The sequence below is a fragment of the Loxodonta africana genome, chromosome Y (genome assembly GCF_030014295.1).
Source record: "Loxodonta africana isolate mLoxAfr1 chromosome Y, mLoxAfr1.hap2, whole genome shotgun sequence".
Lineage (NCBI taxonomy): Eukaryota > Metazoa > Chordata > Mammalia > Proboscidea > Elephantidae > Loxodonta > Loxodonta africana.
Window position 1 is genome coordinate 25,760,493 of NC_087370.1, and position 25,592 is coordinate 25,786,084.

Sequence of the window (25,592 nt, forward strand, 5' to 3'; positions counted from 1 at the left end):
CTTACATGCTTTTGGTCACTGGGTAGTGCGCATGGCTTGTGCTCAACAGGTGATTCGAACCCACCTTGTGGTACCTCAGAAGAATGGCCTGGCAATTGCTCCTGTAAAGATTACAACCAAGAAAACCCTATGGGGCTCAGCTCTACCCTGTAACACAGGGAGTCACCAGGAGTCCAAACTGAGTCAATGACAATCTTTTTTTTTTTTTTAATTTACGTACAGAAAAATGCACACTTGTCACGCATACCCCTCGAAGCACGCTTTGTGTGCCTTGTCAAGGTCAGTAACCTCTGTGCTTGGGAGGGCTCCCTTGTCCCTCATCCAGTTTGTCCCCTGACCCCATAAGCCACCACTGACTTGACTTCTATTACCTTTGGGTAATTCTGTCTGTTTTTGAATTTCATAGAAATGGGATCTTATAGCTAAAACTCACACCCGTCTGTCAGTGTGTACTGTGGTAGCTGGCATGTTGTTGGGATGCTGGAAGCTAGGCCACTGGTATTCCAAATACCAGCAGGTTCCCCTTGGTGGACAGGTTTCAGCGGAGCTTCCAGACTAAGACAGACTAGGAAGAAAGGCCTGGCCATCTACTTATGAAAATCAGCCAGTGAAAACCCCACGGATCCTAACAGAGCAGTGGCTGACGTAGTGCTGGAAGGTGAGCGCCCGAGGCTGGAAGGCGCTCAAAACACGCAGTAGCTGCAACGATGGACTCGAGGAGACCAACGGATCAGGGGGATGGTGCGGAACCAGGCCGCGATTCGTTTTGTTGTGCGTGGGGCCGCCAAGAATCAGAGCCTCCTTGAAGGCAACTAGCAAAACACCGGAAAGAACAAGCTCTTTGCGGAGGATCTAGCCTGAGCTTTACGTTGACGGGTTCGAGGGGGATTGAACAATCTCTAGGGTTCCGAGCATCTGTGTAAAATGTCATATTTTTATAAGTAAAAAGGTAGAAAAACTACATAAATGCTCAAAACATTATATAAATACGATTTCTGGGAGTCTCACGGTGGAGGCATGGATGTATTCACATCTTGTTGGGGCTGGCGCGGCTCACACGACTTCTTCCACCACCGTCAGGACGTCTTCGTTCTCAGCTTTTCCTGCGTCGGATGTGAGCTGGTCCCAGCTGACCTGGGGAGGAAGGAGAGTGGGCATGGGGTGTTCATCCGCAAGCCCAGAGTGTTGTTAAGGGCTCCCGCTGGGGTTGTTCTTTCCCGGATGAAATCTGAGACAGGGCTGCGCCGTGGGAAGTGAGATCCAAGTGGGCACAGCCAGTTCAAAGGCCCTGAGGCCACAGAGGGCTTGGAGGTGGAGGAGGGGCAAAGTGGCTGGGCCTGGGCCCGGGTTGGGTGGGTCTTGGGGGTCAGGTCACAGACAGTGGACTGGAGGGGTGTCGGCCAGGGGATGTGGTGCCCACAGGGGGTCAGCACAGCTGGAGATGACGGCGGGACAGTGGGTGGGTGGCTGAGGGACATGCTGGTGGAGAGCCCCTGGAAGGCAGCCCTGGGCTGAGGTGGGACCTGCCAGCAGGTAGAAGTGGTCCTGCCCTGGGAGAGTCGGACCTGATGGTCAAAGGGGTTCTCAGATAGAGGTGAGCCTGCCCCTAGTCCTCCTTCAGCCAAGCAGGGTGCCCCCCACAAGGCCAGATACAAGCTCTCTGTCTCTCTCTTTGCTTCTCTAGCTCTCTGTCTTTCTGTCTCTGTCCCTTTCTCTCTCTCTGCCACTCTTTTTCCCTCTGTCCTCCATCTCTCTCTCTTACTCTTTCTTTACCCTCCCTCCCCTCTCTCTGCCTCTCTCTTTTTTCTCTCACTCTTTTCCCTTCTCCCTCTCTCCCCTCTGTAGCCCCTTCTCCCTTCTCTCTCCCCCTCCTTTCCTCTCTCTCTCTCTTGTTCTGGCTCATACTTTCTCTGTCTCTATCTCTCTTGCTCCTGTTCTGTCTCTCCTCTCTCTCTTACTTTCTTCCCCTCCCCTCCCCGCTTCTTTATAGTCCCCTCTCTCTTCCTTCTCCCCTCTCTACCGTATTCTCTCTCTCTGTCTCTTTGTTTTTGTCTCTGTCTCTCACTTTCCCCAGACACAGCTCATAGAGAACATCCCACCTCTGATCCCACGGGAAGGTCATTGAGCAGGATTCTGGCCACACCGAATGATGGTGCCATGGTCCAAATGGTGTGGTGGGTAGAGGGGACGTTAAGGAGACTGCAGGAGTCACTGCTCCCCCTTCCCAGTACTCGTCCTCTGCCCGCCCCCATGCACCTGCAGGGGGGAACATTAAGGGGACTGCAGGGGTGGCTGCTGCCCCTTCCCAGTACTCGTCCTCTGCCCGTCCCCACGCACTTGCAGGGGGGGAAGTTCAGGGGACTGCAGGGGTCACTGCTGCCCCTTCCCAGCACTCATCTTCTGCCCGCCCCCACGCACCTGCAGGTTTGTCTGCTGGTTGTCGTTCAGTTTATCTTTGATCTTCGGAATCGGAGGGAATAAATTATGCGTCAGAAGGAACCTAGTGATACCAAGACAAGGGTCAGGAGAAGGTCGGGGTGGCCATGCGTCTTCACGCCCCATCTTATCACATTTAGTTGTGCCATCTTGACAGCACCTGGCCCCAAATCTTCACAACTTCATTTCAGAATCACATAAAGACTAAAGTCTTCAGACAACTTCAGAACAACTTCACTTAAGAATCACAGACGGACTAAAGTCTTGGATAGCAGAGATGCTAGGAGCTACCACAGGGATACATGGTGAGCCTGGGGGCTGCAAAGGGTTAATGTGCTCGGCTGCTAACTGAAAGGTTAGAGGTTCGAGTCCGCAAGGGGCACCTCTGCTTCTGAGAGGTCACAGCCTTGAAAACCCTATGGAGCGCAGCTCTGCTCTGCACACATGGAGTTGCCATGAGTTGGAACTGACTTGATGGCAACTAACCACAACAACAACAACAGAGGGGTACATGGTGATACCCGTGAGGAACCTTTGTAGAATTCTAAGTCCTTTGGGTGCAGGGATGGGAGAGGGAGACATGGTCGGGCATAGCAGCTTGGCCGAACACAGGGGTCCCTGCCATTAAAAGGTCAGAAAGCCCCAGTGGCAGCTGACAACAGATGGCTTTGATCTAGTTCTGCACTGCTCTGCCTTGCCACCCTGCTTGGTACAGACAACAGGACGAAACGCTGCCCGGTCCTGCACCATCCTCACAATCATTGCTATGCTTGAGCCCATTGTTGCAACCACTGTGTCAATCCATCTCATTGACTGTCTTCGTCTTTTTTGGTGACCCTCTATGTTACCAAGCACAATGTCCTCTCCAGGGACTGATCCCTTCTGACAACATGTCCAAAGTATGTAAGACGCAGTCTCGCCATCTTTGCTTCTAAGGAGCATTCTGGTTGTACTTCTTCCAAGACAGATTTGTTCACTCTTTTGGCACTCCATGGTATATTCAGTATTCTTTGCCAACGCCACAATTCAAAGGCATCAATTCTTCTTCGGTCTTCCTTATTCATTGTCCAGCTTTCACGTGCGTATGAGGTGATTGAAAACACCATGGCTTGGGTCAGGTGCACCTTAGTCCTCAAAGTGACATCTTTGCTTTTCAATACTTTAAAGAGGTCTTTTGCAGCAGATTTGCCCAACAAAATGTACCATTTGACTTCCTGACTGCTGCTTCCATGGGCGTTGTTTCTGAATCCAAGTAATGAAATCCTTGACAATGTCGATCTTTTCTCCGTTTATCATGCTATTGTTTATTGGTCCACATATAATATAATGTGATGTTATGTAATGTAATATAATGTAATCACTCTCCATAATATAATATAATGTAATGCAATGTAATGTAATCACCCTGCATAGTGTAATGTAATATAATATAGTGTAATGTAATGCAATGTAAAACCAAAATCCCAGTGCCATTGAGTTGATTCCGACTCATAGCAACCCTATAGGACAGAGTAGAACTACCCCACAGAATTTCCAAGGAGTGCCTGGTGGATTCAAACTGCTGACCCTTTGGTTAGCACCCGTTTGGTTAGCAGCGTTTCCAATGTAATGTAATGTAATCACCCTCCATAATGTAATGTAATCACCCTCCATAATATAATATAATCATCCTCCATAAGGTAATATAATGTAATCACTTTCCATAATGTAGTGTAATGTAATCATCCTCCACAATGTAATCGCTTTCCATTATGTAATATAATGTAATCACCCTCCATAATGTAATGTAATGTAACATAACATAGTGTACTGCATTGCACTGTACTCTAATATAATAATATAATACATAACACAACACAACACTATATTATTTTACATTATACATAAACATATTTGTACCCAAGGGGTACAAATGGTTTGTGCTCTACTGCTAACCTAAAGGCTGGTGTTTGAACCCACCCAGCAGTGCTGGAGGAGAAAGCCCAGGTGATCTGCTTCCATAAAGATTACTGCCAAGAAAACCCTGTGGGCAGTTCCACCTTATAACACACGGGGTCGCCATGAATGGGAATCCACTCAACAACAACCACCACCAACAACACATCATACACACCCCAAAACCAAACCAAACCCACTGCCGTCGAGTCGATTCCGACTCGTAGCGACCCCATAGGACAGAGTAGAACTGCCCCACAGAGTTTCCAACGAGCGCCTGGCGGATTTGAACTGCCGACCTTTTGGTTAACAGCCATAGCACTTAACCACTATGCCACCAGGGTTTCCCATACATACACACATTATATAAAACACAAAATATTTGCCATCTTAACCACTTCTTAAGTGCACACAGGTCAGTGACATTAATTACACTCACCGTGTTGTGCGGCCATCACTGTTATCCGTTCGCAGAAGTTTTCCTCCACCCCAAACAGAAACCGAGTCCCCTTTCAGTCTCCCATTCTCCTCTCCCCCAAGTTCCTGGCCACCATGAATCTACTTTGGTCTCTCTGCATTTATCTATTTTAGGTATTTTATATATTTTAGATTATACAGTTTTTGTCCTTTCGTCTGACTTATTTCACTAAGCGTAGGGTTTCCAAGGTTCAGCCATGTCATGGCGTGTATCAGGACTTCATTTCTCTTGATGGCTGAGTGATATTCCATTGTGGGGTTGGACCACACTGTGTTTGTTGATCCACGCCTCTGTTGACAGACACTTCAGTTGTTTCCACCTTTTGTCTATTATGAATGGTGCTGCAACGAACCTTGGCGAGCAGGTATCTGTTTGAGTCTCTGCTTTCAATTCTCTTGGGTGTACACTCAGGAATGAAATTCCTGGTCACATGGTAGTTCTATGTTTAACCCTGAGAAGTCCCACACTGTTGGCAGTATTACCTTTTAAAAAGAAACCCAATGACCAGGGCACCAAGGAGGGTTCCCAGGACCACCAACACATAGACATAGGTGGGGCTGGATTCTTGTTCTTCAAAGCCTGTCGAGAGAGAGTGAAACGCAGGGCACGTACACAGGATCAACTATCAACGCATGGCTCGTTCATTTCCTGGCTAGTTCAGATGTCACGGCTGCCCCTGATGTCCACACACCATGGCCCTTGCCTCTGAGTAAACTCACTCCTCTCTCAGCCCACTTACCAAATTCTAGGGGCTCACTTCTGGGACCTCACTGAGGGAGGAATAGGAATTATATGTATGTATGTTTGTGTGTACACACCCCTATTTTTCCATCTATCAGTCTGTCTTTCATCTGTTTACCTACATATTTACCTACCTGTCTATCCATCTATCCATCTATCCGTCCATCCATCCATCCATCCATCCATCCATCCATCCATCCATCCATCCATCCATCCATCCATCCATCCATCCATCCATCCAACCATCCATCCATCCATCCATCCATCCATCCATCCATCCATCCATCCATCCATCCATCCATCCATCCATCCATCCATCCATCCATCCATCCATCCATCCATCCATCCATCCATGATGTGTCTCTATCTATCTATCTATCATCTATCCAACCGCCCATCCACCCACCCATCTATCCATTCGTCTATCATCTATCAGTCTATCCATCTTTCATCTGTTGTCTGTCTGTCTATCATCTATCTACCTATCTGTCTGTCTGTCTATCTATCTATCTATCTCTCACCTATCTTCCTCAGAGGGTCAGATGTCACAGCTGCCCCTGATGTCCACCCAGCATGGCCCTTGCCCCCCAGGGAACACGGTCTCAGCGCACTTACCAAACTTCACAGGCTCGCTCCAGGGACCCCAGTGAAGGATCCGGGAGTTTGCGGTTCTGATTTGCACAGTGTAACTTGCTCTGGGATTGATAGGAAAGTTGTGCTTGTTTCCGGAATTACCAGGAATGGAAATCTTTGAATAAAAACACAGAAAGATAAAGTTAGTTATCACTTGGGTTGTGAAAAGAAAGGATGACAGAGAAGGGTGTCTTTTCGATTGTGCAACTGAAATTAACAAAAGATTTAAAACCACGTTTTCTCAATCAAAGCATGCAAATCGTACAGGAAAAAAAAGAGCAATTCTGTTAACAAAGCAACAGCTTTAAATCATAGCACTGAACGTTATTGTTATTTAGAAACGTGTAGTTTATAAGATTAATGAACATCTTCACATTCTGAAAACTTCAGATGAGTGTTTAAGCGAATAACTGCAGTGAATGTTTTTTTCATTCACCACGTAACCATTTCTGGGGTACGTAGAAGGGTAAATACGGATATCATCACCATTCTGCAGCAGGGAATGAGTACTGGTATTCCCGCGTTTTTGTTGTCGGATACCACTGAGTCGATTCTGACTCATAACGGCCCTAGGAGGCAGAGTAGAACTGCCCCGAAGGGTTTTCTTGCTGTCATCTTTGTGGAAACAGATCACCAGGTCTTTTCCCTCAGAGATGCTGGGTGCATTGGAACCACCAACGTTTTGGTTAGCAGCCAAGCGCTTAAAGGACAGGGCTCCTTGGTAGACCCACAGACAGAAAATAAAGTTTCCATTGAGTTAACTCTGACTCATGATGACCCCATGTGTGCTAGAGCAGAACTGTGCTCTATAGGGTTTTCAGTGGCTAACTTTTTGGAAATAGATTACCAAGACTTTCTTCCAAGGTGCCTCTGAGTGAACTGAAACCTCCAACTTTTGGGTTAGCGGTTGAGCTCGTTCACCATTTGCACCATAAACAAAACCAAAAACTCTTTTCCATCAAGTCAATTCTGATTCGTAGTGACCCTGAAGAGAGAGACCTGAAAGGGACGTTAAGACCACTACCTTGAACACCCTCATTTTATAAGGGAGGATACTGAGGGCCAGAGAGGTGAGGACACTCAGAAAATATCACACCAAAGTCATTGAATCATCTGTCTCAGAGGTGTTTTGAAGTAAGAAACAATCTTCTCGGACACTCAATGGAAATTTTTCTTGACCCAGGATGGACGGCAGAGGAAAAGAACGTGACAATTAATTGCATATAATGAACATAGCTCATTTCAACCAATAGGGCTTGAGAGGTCAGGACAAGAGGGTCCCCACCCAGCTGGGGTTCTTGGGAATTCCCCCCCTTCCCCGCTGATCTGCCCATATCCTTGGGACCCCTCCATCCTTTGGGACCCATATCCCCACCTCCATCCCCGCCCTGCCTGGGCCAAGTTCATCTTTGCATTGCACGCTTTTGCAGGAGTTAAACTACAGGATGGACTTCGGAAGGCAGTCACTCACCAGTTTATTGCTGCTGCCATCTTTACTGCCCTATGAAAACAACACAACAGAAGGTCCATTTTCCTCCATTTATAATGTTTTTCACAAGTCCCAGTCCAGTCTCTCCCTATGGGTGTGGTCAGGGGTAACCCACGCTGTCTCTTATTCATGAAGGGCTGATTCCCTTCCATCTACCACAAAGCAGGAATCTGTGGTGGGTGGAGCCTAGGAGTTGGCAGACACAGCTCCCAGAAGCCCATCCCTGTTTCCCAGATGGTGGGGGGTCCAGGACTGGGTCCAGGTGGGTAGCAGAGCAAAGGACCCTCCTCCCTTCTCTGTCACTGACTCTCAATTGCCAACCCCCTATGGCCACTGTGGATACAGGGGTTTGAGGTGGTTTGGAATTGCTGTCTGGGTGGTCCAAAGGCACTTGGGCATCTCTCTCCCCCATCATCCCTCACTGTCTGTCTGCCCTGGACACATTACCCATTGCTGGAAGACCATCTGGTACTGCAGCTCCCACTACCCATTACTGGAGAACCAGCTGGTACTGCAGCTCCCATTACCTTTTGCCGGATGTCTACCTCATACATCAGCTCACTGGCAGGCACGTTTTGCTGGGCCCTGGGGCGTTGCCACTCGAGGAGGCAGTGTGAGTGGTTGCAGTTCGTGGTGATGTTGGTGGGTGGACTGTACATATCTGCAACAAGTACCCAGGACATACCCCTTGTTATGGGTTGAACAGTGTCCCCACAAAAGATATGTTGACCTCCTAACCCCTGGTACCTAGGAATGTGAACCTGCTTGGAAATAAGGTCTTTCTTTGAAAGTCCTAATCCCACCTGAGTGATATCTTATAAAAAAGAAGGACAAACACAAAAATAGGGTCACACACAGTGGGAAGACACCATGTGGGACTGTCTACAGGCCAAGAAATGCCAAGAAATGTCTAGGGCTACCAGAAGCTTAGGAAAAATTGAAGTTGTCAACAACTTTATTTTACTTGGATCAACAATCAACATCCATGGAAGCAGTAGTCAAGAAATCAAATGACATATTGCTTTGGCTACGAATACCTCTTTAGAGTTTTAAAAAGCAAAGATGTCACTTTGATGACTAACATGTGGCTGAACCAAGCCATGGTATTGTCAGTGGCCTCCTATGCATGGAAAAGGTGGACAATGAAAAAGAAAGACAGAAGAAGGACCGATGCCCTTGAATTGTGATGTTGGTGAAGAATAGTGAATACACCATGGACTGCCAGAAGAACGAACAAATCAGTCTCAGAAGATCTATAACCACAATGCTTCTTAGAAACTAGGAAGGTGAGACTTTGGCTTACCTACTTTGGACACGTCACCAAGAAAGACCAGTCACTACAAAAGGACGTCTTGTTTGGTCAAGTAGAGGGTCAGCAAAAAAAGAAAGAAACCACCATGAGGTGGACTGACACAAGACATGCAAAATGGACTCAAACATGCCAGCGATCATAAAGATGGCACAAGACTGAGCAACGTTTTGTTGTGTTGTACGTACCATGGCCATGAGCCAAAGCTAACTTCACTGCAGCTAAGAACAACAACAACAACAAGAAAGAGTATCACTGTGACTTTGTAAAACTTAAATCCGTTCACAAAAGCCACATGACATCCACTGCCCCAGGTGAGGGGAGTTTCATACGTATTCTCCCTCCCAACACCAGTGCTGGGAAGAGGACGCAATAGCACTTGGAGCAAGGGCGCCATGATTGGAATAACCTAGGATGCTCCAAAGTTTGGGTCTATGCCTTCTCAGCTCTCCTTGCTTTCAAGACTTGTTCTTTTTTGCAGTTCACAAATGACATTGTTTCCCCTTTTTTCACTTGGGGGAGAATGGGAAAGAATTCTATAGTCTTTTGCAAAAGCAGATCATAAAACCTACCCTTCTAAAATTGTCTGGGGCTTGGGAAAAATAAGATAAGATCCGTGAAAGCCTCTTTGAAGCCTCAGAGTGCCTATCCCATATGAGTTCTTGTGGTACAGGGATTTTCTACCTATGTTACTAACTGGCAGGTTGGAGGTTTGGGTCCACCCAGAGGTGAACAAATCTGTTTTGAAACAAGCACAACCAGAATGCTCCTTAGAGGCAAGTATATTTCCAAAACACCAGCCACTGAAAACCCTACGGTGCACAGTTCTACTCTGGCACCCATGGGGTTGCCATGAGCCGAGGTTGACTCCGTGCAATGGGATTTTGGTTTTAAACGTTGGCTGGTTTTCTTTTGTAACTGCCAGCTTCAGCACCATGGCACCTCCATCCCCTACTCCTTGGCTAAGGCCACCATCACCTGTCAAGCTGCCAATTGTCACTGTCTTCTAACTGGCCTTCCTCTTCCATGTCTCCGTCTCCATCGTGTGGGAAACTCGGCAGGTAGGAGCCCCCACCTGGCTGGTACCACTGGATTGAGTTCGTTGATCCCGTCTCCTACCAGCTATACCATTGCGAACACTCATGAAACTCTCTGAACTGGGTTGAATAGTTTCTTCTCAAAATTCAGGTCCACTTGGAGCCTCAGAATGGCAGCTTCTCTGGAAATAGGGTCTTGGCAGATTAATTAGGTTAAGAGGTCATACTGGAGTAGTTGTTGTTGTTAGGTGCCGTCTAATTGGTTCTAACTCACAGCGACTCCATGCACAACAGAACAAAACACTGCCCGGTCCCGCGCCATCCTCACAATTGTTGTTATGCTTGAGCGCATGGTTGCAGCCACTGTGTCAATCCATCTCATTGAGAGTCTTTCTCTTTTTTGCCGACCCTTTACTTCACCAAGCATGGTGCCCTTCTCCAGGGACTGGTCCCTCCTGACAACACGGCCAAAGTATATGAGACGCAGGCTTGCCATCCTTGCTTCCAAGAAAGACTCTCTCGAGTGTCGATCCGACCACATAGCTCTTGGTATGGAGTCTTCAATTGCTCCTTCTCGTACCTGGGATGAAATCCATTCCTGCCTCAGCCCCAAAGCCTGAAGAATTTTCATTCACATGCCTGGTTCCTCCAACACAGCTACCCTCAGTGCCTCGGTGAATAAAATCTCACGGTGGCCAAGTCTCTCCCACCCACTCTCCCATTTCTCGTTCAGCTTCAGAGATACCTCCTCAAAGACACCTCCCTCAGCCACTCTGTGAGAGCTGGGTCCCTGTTGTCGGCTGAGTAACAACCCCCCAAACATGTCCATGCCCTAACTGCCAGAACCTGCGAATATGGTCTCTCAGATGGCAAAGGGAACTTGGCAGTTGCCACTAAGGATCTTGAAATGGGGAAATTGCCCTGGATTATTTGGATGGAGCCAAAGTCATCACAAAACCAAATCAAACCCATTACCATCAAGCCCACTCTGACTCGTGGTGCCCCCATGTGTTACAGAACTGTGCTCCATAGGGTTTTCAGAGGCTGGTTTTTCGGAAGCAGATCACCAAGGCTTTTTTCCAAGGCACTGTTGGGTGGGTTTGAACTGCCAACCTTTAAGTTAGTGGTCGAGTGCAAACCATTTATGCCACCCAGGGACTTGTAATGTCATCATGAGGGTCCTTATAAGAGGGAGGCAGGAGGCTCAGAGTCAGAGAAGGAGAAAAGGAGACATAGTGATGACAGAGACAAAGGTTGGCGTCATGTAGCAGCCCTGCTTGACATGTTTTTCCCCCCCCGTTGCTGTCGAGTTGACTCCAACTCACGGTGACCCCACGGGTGTCAGAGTAGAACTGTGCTCCACCGGGTTTTCAACGGCTGATTTTTTTCGGAAGTAGATCACTAGGCCTTTCTTCCGCAGTGCCTCTGGGTGGACTCGAACCTCCAACCTTTTGGTTAGCATCTGAGCGCCTTCACAGTTCGCACCACCCAGGGAGGGACTCCATTTGACATGCGCTCAGTGGTAAAACCACGGGTCTTTGCTCTCACTCATTTTATGCCTCGACAAAACTGAATCAAAGAACTGGATTCCCACTCGTCTGCTGGTTCCATTAACCAGGAAGTAGCTGTGAAAGGCTAATTCCGAGAGGTCCTCGACGAGACACCCAACGTGGGTTCCTGAGTGTTCTAGGTAATGTGGACATTCTCTTTCTTTCTTTCCCCTGTAAGAGTCCAAGGTTTACAGAGAACCGTCAGGGTATTTTGCCAACACTGTCCTTGCCAAGGTGTTCTAGGTGAGGCCAGCACTTACTCTGAGTCTCGGATATAAAAGAAATATTGGACGTCGTCTGGGGCCGCTCTGCCCTTTGCCCACGTGCAGTTCATGAAATCCTCGTCATAGATGAAGCAGGAGAAGTTTTCTGCAGCCGTTCCATTCTCGCCTACAGGGAGAAACGGAATGAATTGTGCGCCAAGGTTAAAAGGGGATCTCTGTGAACGGGAAATACCAAAGTTGATTCGTGGTTCCCCGGGGGCCAGAGGCAGGGGAAAGGAGAAGGTGTTGCTTACGGAATGCTGAGTTTTTGTTAAGGAGGTTGAAAAACTTTGGACGCGGATACTGGTGCAGCTTGTACAACATGGTGACTTATTGTGGTCATTGTGAGTTGCTGTCCAGTCAGCCCCCTGACTCGTGGCGACCCCATTCAGGGTGCTGTGCCACCCCTACGATCGGTTGTGGATCCAACAATGTTCCTTGTGCTCCCTAGGGTTTTTTTTTGTTGTCGTTGTTGTTGTGAAAGTGATATACATACAACAGAACATAACATCAGTTTCTACGAGCACGTTTCAGTGACGGTCTTCAACTTTTGCAAATATTCTTCTACAAATATCTGATCCCAGATTATCCCCACCACCATTAACACACATTCAGCGTGCTCTAAACAAAACTCCCCTCTGGAGGGTTTATATCGGCTGACTTTCAAATGTAGATCGCAGGCCTTTCTTCCGTGAATGTAATTAATGTCACTGAATTGAACATGTAAAAATGAGTTAAATGGCGAACGTTGTCAAGTATGTACTTTGCTACAATAAAAATTAAAAAAAAAAATTTAAAGACATGTGCTTTGGTGCCGGCGGGATGGAAGAGGACCGCCGTAACGGTTTCCTTACCTGGGTTGTCGTACAGCAGTTCTTGCTCAAAGAGTCCCTGGCTGGTGTTTGCTTCAACCGTGAGGACGACTCCTCTGTGCAGAGAGCGGAGTTCGAAGGTGCAGCTACATTGTTTGTCTATCGGCTGAAAAGAGGTAACCAGCCCTTGGGTTATGAAACAGTTTCCACCCTGATCCTAATGGCCTTACACAAACCCCAGAATACCAGCTGCCCTGCCTTTGCGAGATATCCCCCATACGCCTCCTCCCACGAGCCGACTCCGAGGCGTAACCTCCAGCTGATGGAGAGGCTCGTCGGATGGACTCCAACCTCTAACCTCCCTGTTAGCAGCCGAGTACGTTCACCTTTTGCGCCGCCCAGGGATCTCTCTCAGGATTGAGTCTTCCATTTAAAGGATCTTTGAGGAATGATGGAAACCCTGGTGGCGTAGTGGTTAAGTGCTATGGCTGTTAACCAACGGGTTGGCAGTTTGAATCCACCAGGCGCTCCTTGGAAACTCTATGGGGCAGTTCTACTCGGTCCTATAGGGTCGCTGTGAGTTGGGATCGACTCAGAGGCACTGGGTTTGTTTTTTTTTTTTTGGTTTTTTGAGGAATGATCACCATAGCACTTTGTTGTTGCTGTCAGCTGCCATCAGTTCGGTCCCTACCTGTGACCACCCCATGCACAGCAGAATGAAAGGCTGCCTGGTCCTGCGCCATCCCCATGGTCCCTTGTGGGTTGGACTGTGGTGAACCGTAGGGTTTTCACTGGCTGATTTTCAGAAGCTGATCGCCTCTTTTCCTGGTCTGTTTGAGTCTGGAATGTCTGCTGAAACCTGTCCAGCAAGACAGCAACACACAACCCTCCAGTGACAGACGGGTGGTGGCTTCATATGACGTGTGTTGGCTGGGTATTGAACCCAGATCTCCCGCACGCAATTTAGAAAATTAGATTACAGCTCACTGTTCAGTGTGCACATTATCGCCCCGGGATCTGGTGACGATGCAGATTTGGGCTTAACAGGACCAGGTGGGGCCAAGATTCTGCATCTCCAACAAGCTCCAGGTGATGCTGACGCTGCTGGTCCGGGGACCACACTGTGAGTTGTGAGTTCCTTTGCCACTTCAGAGTTTCAGAGAGTTTGCTGCTCCTTGTTTTACGTTATTGAGCATTTTCTGACATGCACAGGGTCGCCACGAGTTGGACTCTTATCAAAGAAGAGTGTCTCTGTGGCACAGTGGTTAAGAGCTTGGCTGCTAACCAAAAGGTTGGCCGTTCGAATCCAGCAGCTGCTCCTGGGAAACGCTATGGGGTAGTTCTACTCTGTCCTATAGGGTCTCTATGAGTTCAAATAGACTCAATGGCAACTTAAAAAAAAAAATCTACGTATCTATAGTTTATATATCTATAGAGTCCCTGGATGGTGCAAGCTCTTAACCCTCTCAGCTACTAAAGTGAAAGGTCGGAGGTTCGAGTCCACCCAGAGGCACCTCAGAAGAAAGGTCTGGCAATCTACTTCCAAAAAATCAGCCACTGAAAACCCTATGGAGCACAGTTCTACTCTGACACGTGTGGGGTTGCCATGAGTTGGGGTTGGCTCCATGGCAACTATGTTTTTTTTGGGGGGGGTCTATGTATCTATAGTCTATATTTCTGTGGAGTCCCTGGATGGCGCAAACAATGGGCTCGGCTGGTGATGAAATGGTTGGAGTTTCGAATCCAGCCAGAGGCACCACGGAAGAAAGGCCTGGCAACCCGCCTCAGAAAAATCAGCCATTGAGAACCCCGTGGAGCACAGTTCTCCTCTGACACACATAGGGGTGCCATGAGTCACTGACAAATGATATTGTAATACTTACTCTTCTCCTTCCCACAGGCTTAAAATTTGCATTATAGAATTGTAGATAAGTCTATGGGTCTGCCCGGTAATCTCTGTATTTTGTTTCTATTGGAAACACAGAGCCAGTGAGACTTGTCTCTCAGGACTGGGTTTACCATGTAATGGTCTTTGAGGAATCACACAGGTAAACAGCTGCAATGGCGTGTGGGCGGTGGGTCTCCCTAAGCCATACCTGGGGGATACAGAACAAGCCCCAGGTCTCCTGTCGCCTTCACCGATGGCTGTGGGTAGACAGTTCATCCCGCGAAAGTCCTCCCAGAGATTCTGGGTGCACCTGGGGTGTCTACCTGTGACACCCACATGCTGCCCCTGGCCCTTGGCCATGCCTGTTGGGCAAGGCAGCTACCGGCCAGAGTTCCCAGGCAGGGCTGAGCTTCCCTGACCCCCTGGGGCTGCCTCCTCCATGCCCTCTGCTCCTCTGCAGGCCTCCACCCCACAGCAGCTCTGCAGCTGGGAGCTCCCCCTGGCCTGGCAGCCCTCGCTGTGCCTGGGGTGGAGGAGGGGGGTTACCTGGAGCCTCCGCCTGGGGTGGAGGAGGGGGGTTACCTGGAGCCTCTGCCTGGGGTGGAGGAGGGGGGTTACCTGGAGCCTCCACCTGGGGTAGAGGAGGGGTGTTACCTGGAGCCTCCGCCTGGGGTGAAGGAGGGGGGTTACCTGGAGCCTCCACCTGGGGTAGAGGAGGGGGGTTACCTGGAGCCTCTGCCTGGGGTAGAGGAGGGGGGTTACCTGGAGCCTCTGCCTGGGGTGGAGGAGGGGGGTTACCTGGAGCCTCTGCCTGGGGTGGAGGAGGGGGGTTACCTGGAGCCTCTGCCTGGGGTGGAGGAGGGGGGTTACCTGGAGCCTCTGCCTGGGGTGGAGGAGGGGGGTTACCTGGAGCCTCTGCCTGGGGTGGAGGAGGGGGGTTACCTGGAGCCTCCGCCTGGGGTGGAGGAGGGGGGTTACCTGGAGCCATCTGTGTGTGTGTGTAGGGGGGAATGTTTGTTATGTTTTTTAACTCACGGCACTTTGTCTTTCCCTCCCTTGCTGTCTTCTCCCTCCCTCCTCCTCTCTCTCTTTTTTCCTTCCTCCCTCCTTTCTTCCCTTCCCTCTTTCTCCCGTCTCTGTCTCTTTCTGTCTCTGTCTCTGTGTCTTTTGCCTCTCTCTGTCTGTCTCTGCCTGTGTCTCTGTCTCTGTCTCTCTCTCTCGTCCTCTCCCTTTCCCCTCTTCTGTCCCCACCATGTCTATAGTATAACCCCATCTGGATTTTTTTCCTAAACCCTGACATGAAGCCCCCTCGGTCTCTCTTTCTCTGTGTCTTTCTCTGTCTCTGTCTCTCTCTCGTCCTCTCCCTCTCCCACCTCCTGCTCCCCCCTCTCCAGCTCTATAGAATAACTCCACCTGGATCTTTCTCCTAAACCCTAACCGGAAGCCCCCGGGGGTGGGGAGAGGTTGGGGTGGGGACAAGTGACAAGCCTGACACACCCACTGCACCTTCCTTTTGGCACAGACCAGGCTCACTGAACAGACCAGACATGTCTGCCTCCTCATCCTCAGGATAAGATGGTTTCCTGGGTTCTCTGCAGTCCCCCAGGGAACCTGGCCCCATGTCACCTCTTAGACACAGCTAGCACCCCCTGCACTGGATTTCCCCAGCACCCTGCAATGCCTTTAACCCAAGCCTGCTCTCTAGTCAAGTGCTCCGCAAAGGGTCAACTTGGATGCAGGAACCCCGGGTCTCACCTTCATGCTAATCTGCCCTTCTTCCCTGTGGCTCATCAGACATTTGACGACGGTGGCATTTTCTCTGCAGTCCCAAGCTAATGTCATTTCCCTCGGATCAAATGTCACATGCAGCCTGGGGACTGGCTCCTGGGTGGAAAGACCTGAAAACAGCGGTCGCCGGATCAGAAATTCTTGTTGTCCCATCTCTCTCCATCTCCCAACCCATACATGTGTATCTTGTCGGCGAACTTACAACTTGCTGCTCTTGGGATGGATTGAATTGTGTCTCCCAGAGTCATGTGCACGTTCTAACCCAATGCCTGTGAATACGACTGTCTTCCTCTCCTAGTGTTGAGATAGGGAAGAAACAGGGACTGAGCCCCCAAGCAGGGAACCCTGCAAGACTTGCAACTTATTTACAATACTGTGTGTTTGGCTAATGACAGAAAACCCCCATCCTGGAAAGGGCGATAAGGAAAGAACAGTGTACTCCTTTGTAAGATGTTTTTCAGAAGGACTGGCCCGATCTGGTCCCTGGAGCATGCAGACATCAGCAAAGTGACCAAGGAGACCAACGGATGTCTTCTGCCTGGTGAAAGTACCCAAGACAGGAATCGAACCGGCACCACAGGAGGGACTGCACAGGCGCAATAAGTCCTGCTACAAATCCCAGAAGCCTCCAGGACAGGAGCCGTCTTAAAGCCATCTTAGAAAACTGCTGCATGTGTTAACCTGTCCTGGCCCCAAACGGGCCACGTGTTGGAAAACCCCACCTATGCCTCTGAATAAACATGAATCTTCCCCCTCCCCAAGAATTTTTAAAATCCCATGCAAGTCCTTTGTTCTGGGAGACAGGAGAAAGCTTTGCCTAGGCCCTCCTCGTCTCTGCTTGCAAGCCTCTTCAATAAACCTTTGCTCACATGGAAAATTCTCCATGCCTTACCTGTCCATCTTTGACCAGTGAGAGGCAAGAACCTTATTTAATTAAAGGTGTAGAGGTGCTTGTTGGTATAACAGAGATACCATAGGTGGCGGCTTTAAAGAACAGAAATGTATTAGTTTTTATCTATCACAGTTCAGGAAGCTAGAAGCCTGAATACAGGGTGCTGGCTCTAAGGGAAGGCTCTCTCTCTGTCAGCTCTGGGGGAAGGTCCTTGTCTCTTTTCAGCTTGTGTTCCTGGGTGATCTCCACGTGGCATCTGTCTTGTTTGTGCTTGCTTCTCTCTGAGCCTAATCTGCTCCTTTTACGTCTCAAAAGTGATTGGTTTAAGGCACACCTACACTGACATGGCCTCATTAACACAACAAAGAAAACCCTACTCCCAAAGGGGATTACATCCATAGTTATGGGGGTCAGGAGGGACAACACATATTTTGGGGGACACACAATTCAATCCATGGCAACGACTCTGTTTGGAAATAGTGATAAAAAAAAAAAAGTGATAAAATCATTAAATTAAATGAATTAATGCCATTTTAATAAACGGAGCCCTGGTGGCACAGTGGTAAAGAGCTCGGCTGCTAACCAAAGGTCAGCAGTTTGAATCCCCCAGCAGCTCCTTGGAAACCCCATGGGGCAGTTCTACTTAGTCCTACAGGGTCGTTATGAGTTGGAATGGACTGGATGGCAACAGGTTTGGTTTTGGTTTGGATTTTAATAGATAATAAATGTAAAATGATAGCTCCAGAGGGATTCAAACACACACACACAAAAAAAAAACCCAAACCAAACCCATTGCTGAGAAAGTCTGAGTCGGAATGACTCGACAGAAGCGGGTTTTCACAGACACCAGGAGGATTTTAATGTAAGCAACGGAAGAGGGTCAACCGGATGTCCACACTTACCCTGGTGCCCCTGGGCCAGGAGTCCTGTTGGGGTCAGCAACACAGAAAACAGCAGTGCCATCCCCAGGGGACCCATGGAGCTGCCTGCAGGACGGGGGGGTGTCACAGATGACAATCGGGGTAAATCCTCATGACAGAGAAGAGCTGGAAGGATAGAGAAAGTCACAGACCCACGTTAAACCCAAACCCATTGCCATCGAGTCGATTCTGACTTATAACGACCCTACAGGGCAGAGTAGAACTACCCCACAGGGTTTCCAAGGCTGTAAGGTTTGTGAGAGCAGATAGCCAGGTCTTTAGTTAGCAACTAGGCACTTAACTGCTGTGCCACCAGGAGTCCTTCAGACACACATTAAAACAAACCAAAAAAACCCCAACAAACCCATTGCCTTGAGTCAGTTCTGACTCATAACAGCAACCCCATAGAACAGAATAGAACTGCCCCATAGGGTTTCCAAGGAGTGGCTGGTGAATTCGAACTGCTGACTTTTTGGTTAGGAGCCAAACTCTTAACCACTGTGCCACCAGGGCTCCAGACACACATTAAAAACAAAACAAAACAAAAAATCCAAATCAGTGGCCCTCAAGATTCTGACTCATGGTGACCATATAGGGCAGAATAGAACTACTCAGTAGGATTTTCAAGGTGCAGCGGATGGATTCGAACTGCTGACATTTTGGTTAGCAGCCAAGCTCTTAATCACTTTGCCACTACACGTTTGAAGAGATTAAATCTTGAAGGGGCTCTCGTCAGGGGGGGGACCTTGTGAATGTTCCCCCAGGAGTTTGTCTGGGTGTGGATGACAGGATCACCCATAGTGATTGTTATGGATTGAATTGTGTCCCCCCAAAAATATGTGTTGTAAATCCTAACCCCTATACTTGTGGAAGAGACCTGGTGGTGCAGTGGTTATTAGCTCAGCTTCTAACTAAGAAGTCGGCAGTTGGAATCCCCCAGATGCTCCTTGGAAACCCCATGGGGCAGTTATACTCTGTCCTTTGGGGCCACTATGAGTGGGAATCGACTCAACGGCAGCGGGTTTGGTTTTGGTTTATCCTTGCGGAAGTACACCCATTTGGAAATAGGGTTTTCTTTGTTTTATTATGAGTCCATATCCGTGTAGGGTGTGTTTTAAGCTAATTGTTTTTGAGATATACAAGGAGCAGATTACGCACAGAGAGAAGACGGCACAGATGGGGAAGACAAAAGCCACGTGGAGATGGGCAAGGAACCGGGGAACAGGAGCTGAAAAACACAGAAGAACTTTCCCCCAGAACCGACAGAGAAAGAGAGCCTTTCCCTAGAGCCTGCGCCCTGAATTCGGACTTGTAGCCTCCTGAACTGTGAGAGAACAAATTTCTGCTTGTTAAAGCCACCCCCTTGTGTTATTTCTGTTGTAGCAGCCCTAGAGGACGACGGAAGTCATGATGAACCCTGTGACCAGGCGAGCCTGGTGGTGGCAAGGCTGCAGAGGACGGGTGGGTTCCTGCCTGGTCTCGGAGGCAGCACTTGGACCTGGAGTCTGTCCTGAGCTCTGGGTGTGGGGGTGCAGCCTCCTTGTTCCCTTCAAATTGCTTTGAAAAAGTTGCCCCTGCTGCCTGTGGTTCATCTCTGTCTGCACCCCAGGGGGTCACTCACCAAGTGGGGGCCACTGGAATGCCAGATGCTGAAGGGGGGTCCCCCGGGCAGAGAGTAGAATGCCCTCAACCTCTCATCCAACATCCAGCACCAGGGCCCAGGATGGGGGTCCCCTGAGCAGAGAGTGAGCAGACTCTGACCTGACACCCTAACACCCAGCACCAGGGCCTGAATGGGGGTCCTCCTATGCATAGTGTGTGGGACTCTCAGCCTCGGCCCCTCTCTGAGGGGTGAATTAAGCTGAGACAGTGGCAGGAAGACCACCATGAGGAGATCAGTAGTCTGTCTACGGGGCAGAGGAGCCCCTGGGTGTTGCAAACGTGGAAGCGCTTAGCTGTCAACTGAAAGGTTGGAGGTTCGAGTCCGCCCAGAGGCACCTCAGAAGAAAGGCCTGGCTGTCTGCTTCTGAAAAATCAGCCATTGAAAACCCTGTGGGGCACAGTTCTACTCTGACACACACGGGGTCACCCTGAGTTGACATCAACCGGAACGCAGCTGGTCTCTGATTTTTGACCTTCCTTGCAGGAAAAAAAAAAAAAAAAAAATCCAATCATTTACATCCATGTCAGGTATCCAAACCCAAACCCATTGCCATCGATCTTATTCCGACACAGAGCAACCCTACAGGACACAGCAGAACCGCCCCATAGGGTTTCCAAGCTGCCTCTTCACGGAAGCAGACCGCCACACCTTTCTCCCACGGAGCAGCTGGGGGGTTTGAACCACCAACCTTTCGGTTAACAGTTGAGTGCTTAACCACTGTGCCACCATCGTTCCTTATATCATGACTACTCACAGCTGTGTGTGTTTCTAGATCACCTACCTATATTCATATGGAAACCTTGGTGGCGTAGTGGCTAAGAGCTACGGCTGCTAACCAAAATGTCAGCAATTCGAATCCACCAGGTGCTCTTTGGAAGCCCTATGGGGCCGTTCTACTCTGTCCTGTAGGGTCGCTACGAGTTGGACTTGACTTGACGGCAACAAGTTTGGTTTAGTTTTGGTATATTCGTATATCTAGATTGGAGTTCCTGGAAAGTGCAAACACTTAACACGCTCAGCTGCTAACCAAAAGGTTGGAGGTTTGAGTCCACCCAGAGGACCCTCAGAAGAAAAGCCTGGCTATCTCCTGTAAAACCAGCCATGGAAAACCCTGCGGAGCACAGCAGTGCTCTGACTCATTAGAACTGACTGGATGGCAACTAGTTTTTCTTTTTCATGGAGCAGAGGCAGGCCTAGGGTAAGGAAAGGGAGGTACTTGCCCTGGAAACAATATCTAAGGGGGCACCCCAAACCCAAACCCGTTGCTGTCAAGTCGATTCTGACTCAGCAAATCTATAGGACACAGTAGAACTGCCCCATAGGGTTTCCAAGGAGCGCCTGGTGGATTCAAACTACCGACCTTTTGGTTAGCAGCCGAGCTCTTAAATGCTGCACCACCAGGGCTCCCCAGATACCCAGCCATCAAAATAAATGAGTTTATTGCAATAATAATAAAAATAATAATAAAACAACAAGCAAAATAGCAACATTTTAAAAAAATCCAGTATTGGGATCCCCCTTCGCAGGACCTTACCTGACACTCCTCACTGTAACCCCCTCCCTGCCGAATCCCGTTCTTATTTAAAATGTCAGTGTCTCACTCTTCACATAGTTTCCCATTCATTTTGAATTTTTTAAAAATACGGCAATGAAAACTGGAGCCCTGGTGGCACAGTGGTGAAGAGCTCGACTGCTAACCAAAAGGTCGGCAGTTCGAATTCACTGGCTGTTCCTTGGAAACCCAATGGGGCGGTTCCACTCTGTCCTATAGGGTCACTATGAGTCAGAACTGACTTGATGGCAATGGGTTTAGTTTTTAATGGGTGGGCATGAAAATATTATTTCTTTTGCAGAGTTTTGGTTGTCCCCTTAAACTTGGTGCCCGAGGTGAGTGTCTTGTTTGTCTCTCTGGAGTCTCAGCCCTGTATTGCACTTGCCAAAGCTGAGACCCCAAAGGCCCACACAGGCTACACGGTTATAGATCTACCAGGCACAGCGGTTCTCCCTGTTGAAAGAGGGTCAGTGTACCAGCATCCTGGCTCTTGGCAGGTGGTAGGTTCAGTCTGAATTTGAATCTGAGCTACCGAAGCGTGGTCTCCAGGTGTTACAGGTCAGGTATTGGCTCAGTTATCACTGCTCTGGAATAGATGGTGTTTTCCATTCTTTACCACCCAAAGGCTCAACCGGGGGCTATTTCTTGCACCACACAACTTTGATTGGGGCTATATTTCGATGCTTGCAACCCTTGTGGTATCAGATTACCCTTATGATTTCTGTCTCCTTCCCCTGAACTACCTGGTGTTAGGAGTCCACAGGTGATGCAAACTGTTAAGTGCTCAACTACTAGCTGAAAGGTTGGCATCTGGAGTCTACCCAGAGGTGCCTTGGAAGAAAAGTCCTGGAGATCTGCTTCTAAGAGGTCACAACCTTGAAAACCCTATGGAGCAGTATCCTTCACACACGGGGTCCCCATAAGTTGGAATCGACGACAGCAACTAACAACACCACCACCTGGTGAGTGGGGAAACTCTCTGGATTCAGAGATGGGACACCCAATTTTCTGGCCTGGTTTTGCCCCTTGTTTTTTGCTGCATGATCCCTCAAGTCTCTTGTGCCTTGGTGTCCACCCTCGCGAATGGAGGACTCAGGCCGCCTTGCCCACTTGTGGTACACCGTAGACCTGACTCGTCACATCCTGCTTTCAGCACTCGGATGCCCACATCAGGTCCACCTCCTCCGCTCCCCACCCACTTTCTCTTCTTCTTTCAGTTTTCCACCAGCCTAGGTTTCCTTTCCCCTTTCTGGAGTTCTTCCCTAACTGAGACCCCTTCTTCCCTAACCCCAAACCAAAACCAGGCCAGTTGCTGTAAAGCCCATTGTGACTTGTGGGGACTGCATGTGTATCAGAGGAGAACTGTGCTCTCTGGGGTTTTCAAGGACTGACTTTTTTGAGGGCAAATTGCCAGGACTTTCTTCCCAGGCACCTTTTGGTTAGCGGCCGACCCCATTCATCGTTTGCACACCCAGAGACTCCTCCATGTTCAACGCTGGTTAAGAATTTCAAGATGGCGGCCAACCCAAAACCATTGCTGTTGAGTTGTCCCCACATCACAGCGCCCCCATGTGTGTCAGAGGAGACACTGTGCTCCACGGGGTTTTCAGTGGCTGATTTTTCAGAAGCAGATCGCCAGGCTGTTCTTCTGAGGCACCTCTGGGTGGATTCAATCCTCCATCCTTTCTGTGAGCAACCGAGTGTGTTAACTGCTTACACCACTTAGGGGCTCCTTCCCTAACCCAGAGCCCTTCTTTTCTGCCATCCCACGTCTTGGTCTATGAACAGAACGAACCGGCTGTCAGCCAATCAGCAAGTGAACAACCGCGGATACCACGCAGCTCTTGCTGGACTCAGCGGCTGACCCTGGGATGACTGAGCTGATCACTCCCTCTGTGGCCTCCAGCCATGCTTCTCAAACCGAACTCCCAAAGGGGCACCTGAGATCCATTTCAATGCAGATCCTGGCTCAGCCCCTTGTTGGGCCAAGAAGTGTCCTGTCTAACCAGCTGCAGGTGGTTCTGGTCTGCCTGCCCTTCCCGGCGTGGATGTCGGGCTCCCGAGGCTGGAGAGTGTATGGGTGGTGCAGACAGGAAAGCGCTTTACTGTTGACTGCAAGGTCGGAGGTTTGAGTCCACCCGGAGGTGCCTTAGAAGAAAGGCCTGGCAATCTACTTCAGAAACATCAACCATTGAAAACCCTGTGCTCTAGCACCCAGGGGTCTCCATGAGAAGTAATCGACTTGACGTCAACCCTATAGGACAGAGGAGAACTGCCCCATAGGGTTTCCAAGGAGCGGCTGGTAGATTCGAACTGCCAACCTTTTGGTTAACAGCCGTAGGTCTCAACCACTACGCCACCAGGGTTTAGCTAATATCAATTAGGAGCCCTGGTTGTGCAGTGGTTAAGAGCCCAGCTGCTAACCAAAAGGTCGACAGCTCAAATCTACCAGCCACTCCTTTCATACCCTGTGGGATCTGTCCTATAGGATCGCTCTGAGTCGGACCCGAAGGCAACGAGATTTTTTTTTAAATATCAGTTAAAGGACACCCTGGTTGGTGCAAACGGTGAACTCGCTCTGCTGCTAATGGGAAGATTGGAGGTTCGAGTCCACACAGAGGGGGCTTGGAAGAAAGGCCTGCTGATCTCCTTCTGAAAAATCACCCATTGAAAACCCTGTGGAGCACAATTCTCCTCTGACACACGTGGGGTCGTCATGAGTTGGAATCGAGTGAACAGGAATTGGTATTAATACTACTCAATATTAGCTGGAGGAGCCCCCGGGTGGAGCAAATGGTAACACGTTCAGGTACTAACTGAAAGGCTGAGGTTCAGGGCCACACAGAGGCACCTCGGAAGAAAGGCCTGGCAATGTCCTGAAAAACCAGCCATCTCAATGGCTGTTGATCACGGTTCTACTCTGATACACGTGGCGTCACCATGAGGCAGGAGCAACTGGACGGCACCTGGCTGGTTGGTTTTTCCTGAAGTCTAGGGGATGCAAGCAATTGTTCTTGCCAACACACACTCCTTGCACCCTACGCCCCGCAGCTGGTCGCAGGGACTGAGGGGGATGGAGCAGAGTGGGCGGGGTGTTCCCCCAGGAACTGGACCACAGACCCTCTGTGAGTGACCATCCACCATGCTACTTCCTCCTGCGTCCAGCAGAGCTCGGGAGTCTGCCCAGGTGGTCCCACAGCCTCACTGCACACAGGATTGCATGAGCATGAGAGAAGCTGAGCTAGCGTCAAAAAAAAAAAAAAAAAACCACAAAGACCCATTGCTGTCAAGTTGACTCCAACTTCTGGCAACCCCATGTGTGTCAGGGTAGAATTTTTTTTCCATAGTGTGTTCTTGGCTGTAATCTTTACAGAAAAGGGCCCTGGTGGTACAATGGTTAAGCACTCAGCAGCTAATTGAAAAATCAAACCGACGCATTTGCTCCGAGGGAGAAAACATCTGGCCATCTGCTCCCATAAAGATTACAGCCTAGGGAGCCCTATGGGGCAGCTCTACTCTGTCACAAAGGGGGCCGCTCTGACTTAAAATCGACTTGATGGCACATAGCGACAACGAAAGGGCAGGACTTTCTTCCCTGGTGCTGCTGGGGGGTTCGAATGGCCAGCCTTTAGGTTAGCCGTCAACTGCTGTGCCACCCGGGTACCTTAGAGCTAGGCTCGAAGGTTCATTCTGCACACAGACCGCAAAGTAGTCCTGTCATCTCAATCATTCTCCTTAATCGGGGCCTTTTGTTTTGGGATTCCTCTCTCCTGCCCTCAGCCCCTCCCTGACCTGGAGTGGAAGCTTCCTGGAACCAGCTAGGGAGGCAGAGAACACCCCACAGGGCCTTGGCTCGGCTGGCACAGAATCAAGGCGGAGCTTACCTCTTTGCACGTGGAGCCCTGGTGGTGTAGCGGTTAAGGGTTAGGCTGCTAACCCAAAGATCAGCAGTTTTAATCTACCAGCCGCTCCTTGGAAATCCTCTGGGGCAGTTCTACTCTGTCCTAGAGGGTCACTAAGAGTCAGAATCGACTCAACTGCGACGGGTTTTTACTTTTTTTACCTCTTGGCACAGAGTCCTTCTCCGTCAGCTCGCTCCTCCTCACAGGTCTGTGTCCCTAGTCTCTGGCATCCAGGGCTTTCTTTCACAGCACTCTCCCTGGTCAGAGAGCCCGCATTGTGATTGATGGCGGCGGAGACCTTCTT

General features: G+C 49.4%; 1 protein-coding gene across 7 annotated transcripts; it reads right to left on the reverse strand.

The window, feature by feature from the left end:
* Window positions 1-305: 305 nt before the first annotated feature.
* Window positions 306-25,592, reverse strand: LOC111749405 (granulocyte-macrophage colony-stimulating factor receptor subunit alpha-like). 7 transcript variants are annotated; one of them, XM_064278840.1, is made up of 13 exons: window positions 25,450-25,592; window positions 18,154-18,297; window positions 16,562-16,653; window positions 16,327-16,469; window positions 12,726-12,849; window positions 11,869-11,998; window positions 11,607-11,779; window positions 8,240-8,373; window positions 7,695-7,724; window positions 6,206-6,338; window positions 5,332-5,428; window positions 2,419-2,500; window positions 308-1,134 (listed from the first exon to the last, which is right to left on the reverse strand). In XM_064278840.1, exons 3-13 carry the CDS (start codon window positions 16,605-16,607, stop codon window positions 1,054-1,056), a joined length of 1,173 nt encoding a protein of 390 aa, XP_064134910.1. In that variant the 5' UTR covers window positions 16,608-16,653; window positions 18,154-18,297; window positions 25,450-25,592; the 3' UTR covers window positions 308-1,053. The 7 variants fall into 7 exon arrangements, with proteins under 7 accessions (XP_064134913.1, XP_064134911.1, XP_064134910.1 ...); XM_064278839.1 differs by lacking the exon at window positions 16,562-16,653 and having other exon boundaries at window positions 18,154-18,237; window positions 25,450-25,591; XM_064278837.1 differs by lacking the exon at window positions 16,562-16,653 and having other exon boundaries at window positions 25,450-25,591.